We start from the raw sequence: 9080 nt of genomic DNA, 5'->3' as shown, positions 1-9080 counted from the left end.
GACAACTTTCTCTGGCCCTCCTTTTAATGAATGAAATTCTTGCCTGGGGAAAGAGTCTTCTAGGTTTTAAGAAGAGTTCTCCTGCCAAGAACTTGACCTCCTGGTCTCTGCCTCTAGTCAGTTTCAGCTACTTCCCCTTTCCCTCCCTTTTCCTCTTTGTCTCCTACTTCTAGAGTATTCTTCCTCCCTAGCTACATTCTAAAGGCCAAGAGAGCAATTGTTTGTTCCTCTGAGGGACTAAAATAATGGGAAACCTGTGTCAAAATTATAACTCAGAAAAAACCTGAGCATTTTGGTTCTCCTTGTCTAGGCCAATGAATTATTTTGATAGTGTTTTAGGTTTTAAAAAGTCGCAAGTCCCTTGAGTTTTGTGTTTCATGTAATTTGAGTGAGTTTCAACTTCAAATGTTTCTATGAGCAAGCATCATCTGGTAGTGTTCAAAATATCTTTTTTTGTAAGGCATAGCTATTTTGCGAGCCCTTTAATGTTGGTGAATGCTTGCTAGTGGTCAAAATTAGATTTCTGGCAGATTTCATTATAATAGGGGGATAGTCTCATAAGTATATTCTCTCCATTTTTAAAAATAGCTGTTGCTGTTTTATTCTTTGGGATATCTGGCATCTCACTGATTTTGTTTGATGGTCAGAGCCCAAAACTTTCTACTGCATTTTCTTGTTGCCACTCAGCAACTACACCTTTGCTACGACAGTGACAAAATTCTCTCAAAGATGTGGTGGTCTCTACAGAATGTCATTGCTTATTTTAAGAAAAACACCAAGGAATTTTAGATACTCTAACCTATGAGAATTTGACACCAAGGTAGGTAGTAGGCAAGGATGAATTTAATGGAACTCTGGAGCCAGTCTTCACTTCAAATGTGTAGTCAAGGTTCAGCCATTCCAATAAAAGGGCTGTTAAGACTCTTAATGAAATTGACATAGTATCATATATATTTGACTACAAAATCTATCAAAGCACTCATATAGAAAGTGAATTTGCTTCTTCGTTCTTGTTCATCCTTAGAAGGCATTGTCAGTGTCCTCTGGGTGTAACAAAGCCTGTCATTTTCAGTAGCAAGTGGGCTGACAGTTGCTTTGCTGACAGTGTGGGAAGGAACATCTTGAGCAATTTAATATTGTTTTTTTTTTTTTCTTTCTGACCTCCTCTCCTGAAAACCCATTCCTCAGAAGACATGCATGCCTCACTGAGGCTGTCTGGGCTAAAACAAGCGTCTTTCTTTTTCCCCTGTTCCAGGGAGCCTTTGCTTACATAGTCAATTACTTCATGTATGTCCTCTGGGCTCTCCTATTTGCCTTCCTTGCCGTATCTCTTGTCAAGGTGTTCGCACCGTACGCCTGTGGCTCCGGAATCCCTGAGGTGAGTCTCTAAAATGGTTTATAAATGGTAACAATAATGAATCCTTTTTAGTTAAAACGATTTAATATGTATTCCAGCATATACCACAGTTGAATATCAAGCAGGATCAGATCACGAGGCAATCTGGGGCCTCTCTAGATCTTCCCTTAAGTCTCCTCCCAGGCTGGGCTACCTGGACATTAAAGGGAGTTGAGGGACTTCCTGGTGGGGCAGTGGTTAAAAATCCGCCTGCCAGTGCAGGGGACACGGGTTTGATCCCTGGTCCGGGAAGATCCCACATGCCACGGAGCAACTAAGCCCGTGTGCCACAACTACTGAGCCTGCGCTCTAGAGCCAGCGAGCCACAGCTACTGAAGCCTGCACTCTAGAGCCCGTGCTCCGCAACAAGAGAAGCCACCACAATGAGAAGCCTGTGCACCGCAACAAAGAGTAGCCCCTGCTCGCCGCAACTAGAGAAAGCCTGAGCATAGCAACAAAGACCCTACACAGCCATAAATAAATAAATAAATAAATAAATAAATAAATAAATATTTTAAAAATAAATAAATAAAGGGAGTTGATTCCTAGTCTCCTCCTGGTTCCTGGTGAACCAGGCCCCCTGAAGACCTCCCCGACTCCCTAACCAAGAAGCTCTCAGGGTAGATCCCAGGCTTCTGGTCTGAAAAAATAGTGGTATTGTCAACTTTGTTAGAGCAGAAGAAATAAAACTGTTTTGCTACATTTCCTGCAACATGATTTGGGCTAGAAGGAGGGTGACTAAAACCCTATCTCTAAGTACTTTTGGTTTAGATTGCTTGACAGTGACTGAAACCACAGAGATTTTAGGTTACCTGGATGACCTTGCCCCCTCTCTGTTTCCTGACCAAGTCATAGTTACATATTCCTTGGTAGAGAGTCAGGGCTATACTAGCCTGTAAGGATTAAGTAAGGGAAACACCCTCCCTCTCTGCCACCCCTTCTCCATACAATGCACTCTCATACTTACAATACTACCTTGCCCAGCTATCACATGGCCAAAAAGAAAAAAAGGAACAGGAAAGTTTAAAGAACATTTCTCACTTCCTTGGGCTGCTGGGCTCCCTCCCAAACTGGGATCACTGTGGGTCAAGCATTTATATATCAGTTGTTTTCAAAAGGTGCGGTTTCTATAACGAGGACCAGATTTATAGCTTCTTAGCCTTGTTTCCTTACTTAGTCTGTATTCAATCTCTCTGTGTTTGACCTGCAGATAAAAACTATCTTGAGTGGTTTCATTATTAGGGGCTATTTGGGTAAGTGGACCCTGATTATCAAAACCATAACACTGGTGCTGGCAGTGTCATCTGGCCTGAGCTTGGGCAAAGAGGGCCCCCTAGTGCACGTGGCTTGCTGCTGTGGGAACATCCTGTGCCACTGCTTCAACAAATACAGGAAGAATGAAGCCAAACGCAGAGAGGTAATAACAAACGGCCTTAATAGTCTCTTTTTTGGTGAGAGCATAAATGGTACAACCTTGGGGATGAGAGTTGGGAGATTCTACCAGTGTTAATGCAAATGCCCTTTGACCCAGAAGTTCCACTTCTAGAAATGTATCCTACAGACATCCTACCATGTGTGCACAAAGATGTATAGGGATGGACAGTGAAGCATCTGTCAACATCGTGAAAAAGTGAAGCAATCAAAATGTCCATCAATGGGGGACTGATTAAATAAACAATATTCTGTCCATACTCTAGAATACTGTGCAACTGTTAAAAAGAATGAGATAATGCTATGTATACTCACATGGAATGATGGCTATAAAATACCATTAAACTTTTAGAAGCCAATCTCAGAATAATGTGTATAGTAAAAATCAGTTAATGTTTTTGAAAAGTATGTATATATGCACCTAGAAAGAAAATGACTGGAAAGTGGTTTCACCCCAAACTGTTAAAAAATGTCTACCTCTGGTGAGGGGGAAAGTGAGGGAGAAGTAAGGACGTCAACGTTTTATTATGTATAATTCTATACAAGCATGTGCTATTTCTATTACAAAATAAGTACAAAACTAATGGAAGATTATTTTAAAAGAAAGTTGTTTATCCCTGTGAAAGAATATAAAATTCAGCATGTGTTTAAGATGCCAGCTTTTCCATCTTTTATTTCTACCTAACAGGACGCTGCATTGGTTTCTCTCTGTATTGGATCTCTCTCTCCCTTGTCTTCTGGCTCAACCCCGCTAAATTAACCCCGCTGCAGCATCTCTATAGTTGTTCTCGTGTTCATACAGTTGTTAATGTATGTCATTTTGAGGAGGAAGAACATTTTTTTTAAAAGTTCCAAGTCATTGGTTACTTTTGTCCTGCTATAATTAAGGATTTAAGAAAATGGTTCTTGCTCTATTTTCCTTGAATTACAAAGAAATCACATATGGAATGGGTCGAGACCAAGGTCATTTCGTTGGAAAGGATTTTTCACAAAATTGGAACCTAATGATTTGTTCTGAAAACAAAACAAAACAAAACAAAATTCACCGTAACACTCGGAAGGAAACTCAAACATGTTGAAATTTCAAATATGGAATACATTTTGATAGTTCAAGGGGGAAAGTTCCTGGCAGGAGAGGTAGGCTAGCAGGAGAGAGAGGGGGAAATCTGAGTAGGTTGTTTACCTATCTGTCAAATGTAGAGGGACATAAAGGCAGTATTAAATTAGTGAGGTTGTTAGACAGGAATAATGTATAACAGAAGCTAAAGACATGAAAAAAAAACCATTTTAACTGTCAAGAGTAAAGTGTTGATTGTTGCTGGTTTTGCATAGGTAGAGGTAACTTTGAAACTGTAGATTGCTGGTTACTTTCATTCCATAAAAATTGGCATTTTTGTTCAAATAGTTCTTTATAAAATAAGAGAGGAGTTTGATTTGGCTGGTTCTCTGTACAGATGTCATATATATTTCTAACTAAACTCATGAATATTTGAATGTCATTCACTTCCTATTGCTTATTCAGACTTTGTAGTTATTTTTTCCTGTTGTTCTCACCATCAGCAGTAACCCTTTTATGTCCCAGGGCCTTGTCAAAGTGGCCAGATGGTTGAGAGTAAAATAGAGATTTGAGAAGGTAGGGTGTAGATAGACCCTACTCTACAGCATAATATTAAGGCAAATAGGCCACTTCGATTCTTTCTTCTCCCTCATAATTCAACCTAAACAAAGTCACTGAAATCCCCTTTCTCAAGTTCCATGTTAAATGTCCTCATCCTTCTCAGATGAAAGTCATTCTAGCCTTGAATTTCAAAGTCCTCCCCAGCTAGCACCAGAGATCACTCTTCCCCTCCCCTTCATTTTCTTTGGCCATCCTGCACTCCCAGAGAAACCTGCCTATTTATTTTTGCCAAGAACCATTTTTTCTTCAAAAACTCTTAATTTTATTCAACTTCCTTTTAAAAATAGTTCCTCACTACCACAAATTATATACCACCCCACAGCAACCAGAATCCAATGAAAGGACTTTATCCTTCTATTAATTCTGGTGTGTTTGTCATGCACCTTTTACATACACACGCCAATGCCTATGACATACAAAGATGGTGCTCTCGAAATATCACTTGCTCTCTTTCCCCATCTCCTTGTCCCTTTTAATTTCTCTCTCACAGCTTCTTCCTCTTCCCCTCCCTCCTCACCCTTTTCCTTGCCACACCTAAACACATTTAGGTCTTCTCTTCCTTTCAAAATCTATCCCCAATTTTGCCTCTAGTTGCCCCCCTACTTCTGTTTCCATAGGTCACTAGGCATGGAGTAGGGCACATAGTACAGGAAACTCTAAATACTTATTGTCTGAATATTTTCAACTTCTGACTAGCTGTGAGCCAATCATTACTTCAGTTTTGTATCATTAGAACCTTTAAAATCTCATTTTAAAAGGAAGTATTTCATTTAGGTGATAAATAGGTCTGCAGACTCAAAATCAGTTACGGAATTGGGAGTGTTGGGGATGGGGGCATCATTTGGGATCAAGTACATGCCTAAATTAATTACGAAGGAAGGCCCTCTACATGTACCAGCATGTGAACCATGTGTCCAAAATTCAGCATACAGTGTTTGCTCTCAAAGTAAATATACATTGAACTTCATTTTTGATAAACTGGATATGGAGCATATAAAATTGTTTTTTTATTTAGTAACCACTAACCTTCCTTTTTAAAATGTGATTGAAGGTAGGAAAGTGGCCTTGATCTATTCACTAATTTTGGGTTTTGCATCATAGGTCTTGTCAGCTGCAGCTGCAGCCGGTGTATCTGTAGCCTTCGGGGCACCTATTGGCGGAGTATTATTCAGCCTGGAAGAGGTAATACTTTTATCTGTCTGTAGAGCCACGCACATGATTTTGTGCCAGGAATTCTGGCCATTGTCTGTGTACATTGCAGTCCCAAAGTGCTCTGCCCAACTCCAGTGCTTTGCCACGGGGCCGGAGATCTCCAGGCCATTTTCATCCTCAACTCTAATTCCTGCAGCACCAGTTTTCACCCCAGTTTATGCACGTTGACTGAGCTTACTTTCTCATTTTCTCTCTTATAGGTCAGCTACTACTTTCCCCTCAAAACACTGTGGCGTTCGTTTTTTGCTGCTTTAGTGGCAGCATTCACCCTACGCTCCATCAATCCGTTTGGGAACAGCCGCCTGGTTCTATTTTATGTGGAGTTTCACACCCCATGGCATCTCTTTGAGCTCGTGCCCTTCATTCTGTTGGGCATATTTGGTGGCCTGTGGGGAGCTCTGTTTATCCGCACCAATATTGCCTGGTGTCGGAAGCGTAAGACCACCCAGTTGGGCAAGTATCCTGTCATAGAGGTACTCGTCATGACGGCCATCACTGCCATCCTGGCTTTCCCCAATGAGTACACCCGTATGAGCACAAGTGAGCTCATTTCCGAGCTGTTCAATGACTGTGGCCTTCTGGACTCCTCTAAGCTCTGTGATTATGAGAACCGTTTCAACACAAGCAAGGCGGGTGAGCTGCCCGACAGACCAGCTGGTGTGGGAGTCTACAGTGCAATGTGGCAGCTGGCCTTGACACTCATACTGAAAATTGTCATCACTATATTCACTTTTGGCATGAAGGTGAGGAGATTCTTTTGGTCCTTGGTGGGTATTTGTGTGGCTGTAAGTTTGGAGGGCAAAGCCAAGATATTGTACGATTCTCATAGTTCGTGTGGCGCATCCAACTTCAAAGACCCAAATCCCTTTTTACCCCCATGTGTTCTCATAACTTCTTAGATGATTGTACCTCTATCTAAAACTGTGCAAGCCCAGTTTTAGGCCAAATGCAGACCTCAGTGATGAGATTTCAAGCAGAAACATTTTCTCCTTTTCTGTGGAAAACATATTTTGCCTCTCGAAAAGGATGCTGAGGTATTTATTCCAGTGCATTTTATATCGAAACAATATCTGACCAACATATTTTTGGTCCTTATCAAGTGGCTTTAGAGTTACGAATAAAGCAATATAGTAGGTTGAACCAAAAGAAGTTGCCGACCATTTTGACCACTAAAATAGCAATTTCATATGGCTCAACCCAATAGGTAGCTAAATGTATTTTTTACAGTTATCAGTGTCCAATTATCAAGAACTTCACAGGTGATCCTAAATTAGTATTTAGATTATCAACAGCTGGTATTAGGCCAGCATCTTTTATTTTCAGTACCCCTTATCATTTCCGTGTGTCAGAAGAAACCAGGAAGGAAAATTTGTGAAGTATTTTCCTCCTCTTCCTTGGTTTTCATTTGTTTGTTTCTTTTTTTAGCACTCTGCTGCCAAGGTATTTCCTCTTCTCTAGGGAAATGGAGATTCAAACCAGAAAATAAGAGCCAGCAAGTCGGTTTAGGCAGTACTGTAATCTCTGAATTGATATGCATCCTCCTCAACACGCTGGACAGATTTGCAGTGCTTCTTGAGTTACTTTTTACCTCGTGGCTTCATTCTTTCATCTAAAGTGAATTTGCAGACCATCAGACCCACCCTGATTCAAATATATTCCAGAATTGAATACAAGCCATTTTAAAATAATCTGCTGTTTGGATTATCTCTGTCATCATTTTCCCTCTCTTAGCACAGAAAATTGAGAATGCACTGTTGTATCCTAGGAGTCCAAAAAAGAGTGGGGACAGCTTACCCTTCCCCCTCCCCATATCCTCAAGTCCATTCTCTAGTAGGTCTGTGTCTTTATTCCCGTCTTACCCCTAGGTTCTTCATGACCTTTTTTTTTTCCCTTAGATTCCATATATGTTTGTTAGCATACGGTATTTGTTTTTCTCTTTCTGACTTACTTACTCTGCATGACAGACTCTAGGTCCATCCACCTCACTACAAATAACTCAATTTCGTTTCTTTTTATGGCTGAGTAAGATTCCACTGTATATATGTGCCACATCTTCTTTATCCATTCATCCGATGATGGACACTTAGGTTGCTTCCAATGGCATGGACATATATACACTACCAAACGTAAAATAGATAGCTAGTGGGAAGCAGCCGCATAGCACTGGGAGATCAGCTCAGTGCTTTTTGACCACCTAGAGGGGTGGGATAGGGAGGGTGGGAGGGAGGGAGATGCAAGAGGGAAGAGATACGGGAACATATGTGTATGTATAACTGATTCACTTTGTTGTAAAGCAGAAACTAACACACCATTGTAAAGCAATTATACTCCAATAAAGGTGTTAAAAAAAAAGAGTGGGGAGACAGATGGGGGTTCCTTTTTGGGACAGTCATGCAACCATAGTCACTATCTCATTAAGAAAACTTAATCATTTATTCTTTCTTTATACTGTTAAAATAAACTGAAACCTCATGTGCCATCCTTTTTGTGTGAGTAATGGGTCAAGATTCAATACATGAGAGTGGTTACAAGCATTGCATTTAAACCGCAGTACCAGCGTTTACTAAATCTTGGCCTTGGGTGAGTTCCTTAACCTCTCTGCACCTTAGGTCCTTTGCGAGTTGGGAATTATAACACCTGCCTCCTGGGGTGGTTGTAAAGAACCCATGAAATCTGGTCCATAGAGCATCCAGCATTGAACATTGTAGATAGTCAATAAAGGGTAATTGTTGTTGATTAGAATTCAAAATTGGGGAAAATGTCTGCATATATGAGAAACTCCATCTATTTTCCTTTTTCTTTGGGAAAGGCTTAATTTCTGCCTCCAGTTCTGTGTTGGTCTGGAGAGTTCAGGCTCTTGCCTGATGGACCCCGAATCAGGGTAAGCGTCTTTGCAGTCGTCCTTGCCTGCACGTTCCAGAGAACCTCTAGTCCCTGTAGTGTTACACAAATCTTTGCGGCCACTTGCTAGCGTAGTGCATAGTTAAATTGTCATTGGCCTGTTCGCTTCGCAGAGGGTCAGTCCTCTAGCCCTTACCATGTGCCGGACGATCACGTCACTTCTCACTGACCATCTTTTGCTTTCTCTTTGCAGATCCCTTCCGGCCTCTTTATCCCTAGCATGGCTGTTGGTGCTATAGCGGGTCGGCTTTTGGGAGTAGGGATGGAACAGCTGGCTTATTACCACCATGACTGGGCCATCTTCAATAGCTGGTGCAGTCAAGGAGCGGATTGTATCACCCCTGGCCTTTATGCGATGGTTGGGGCTGCAGCCTGCTTGGGTGAGTACTGTTTGCATTGATTCCAAAGAGACTGCTACCCAGGTGGCATTATAAAGACGAGTGATATTAAACACAATTGACT

General features: G+C 41.2%; 1 protein-coding gene across 6 annotated transcripts in view; it reads left to right on the top strand.

Moving 5' to 3' along the window:
• Positions 1-9080, top strand: part of CLCN5 (Cl-/H+ antiporter 5) — a 150422-nt gene that overhangs the window by 130770 nt on the left and 10572 nt on the right. For 5 of the 6 annotated variants that reach the window (XM_024765657.1, XM_024766412.1, XM_024767137.1 and 2 more), the window contains 5 exons: positions 1256-1378; positions 2607-2813; positions 5607-5687; positions 5918-6460; positions 8812-8998. In XM_024765657.1, the coding sequence (XP_024621425.1) occupies positions 1256-1378; positions 2607-2813; positions 5607-5687; positions 5918-6460; positions 8812-8998 (1141 nt within the window). The remainder of the gene's footprint in view (positions 1-1255; positions 1379-2606; positions 2814-5606; positions 5688-5917; positions 6461-8811; positions 8999-9080) is intronic. The other variant, XM_024767860.1, reaches the window with a different exon arrangement.

The sequence above is a fragment of the Neophocaena asiaeorientalis genome, unplaced genomic scaffold, assembly GCF_003031525.2.
Source record: "Neophocaena asiaeorientalis asiaeorientalis breed wild unplaced genomic scaffold, Neophocaena_asiaeorientalis_V1.1 scaffold572, whole genome shotgun sequence".
Lineage (NCBI taxonomy): Eukaryota > Metazoa > Chordata > Mammalia > Artiodactyla > Phocoenidae > Neophocaena > Neophocaena asiaeorientalis.
This window is presented reverse-complemented; position numbering and strand designations above follow the sequence as displayed.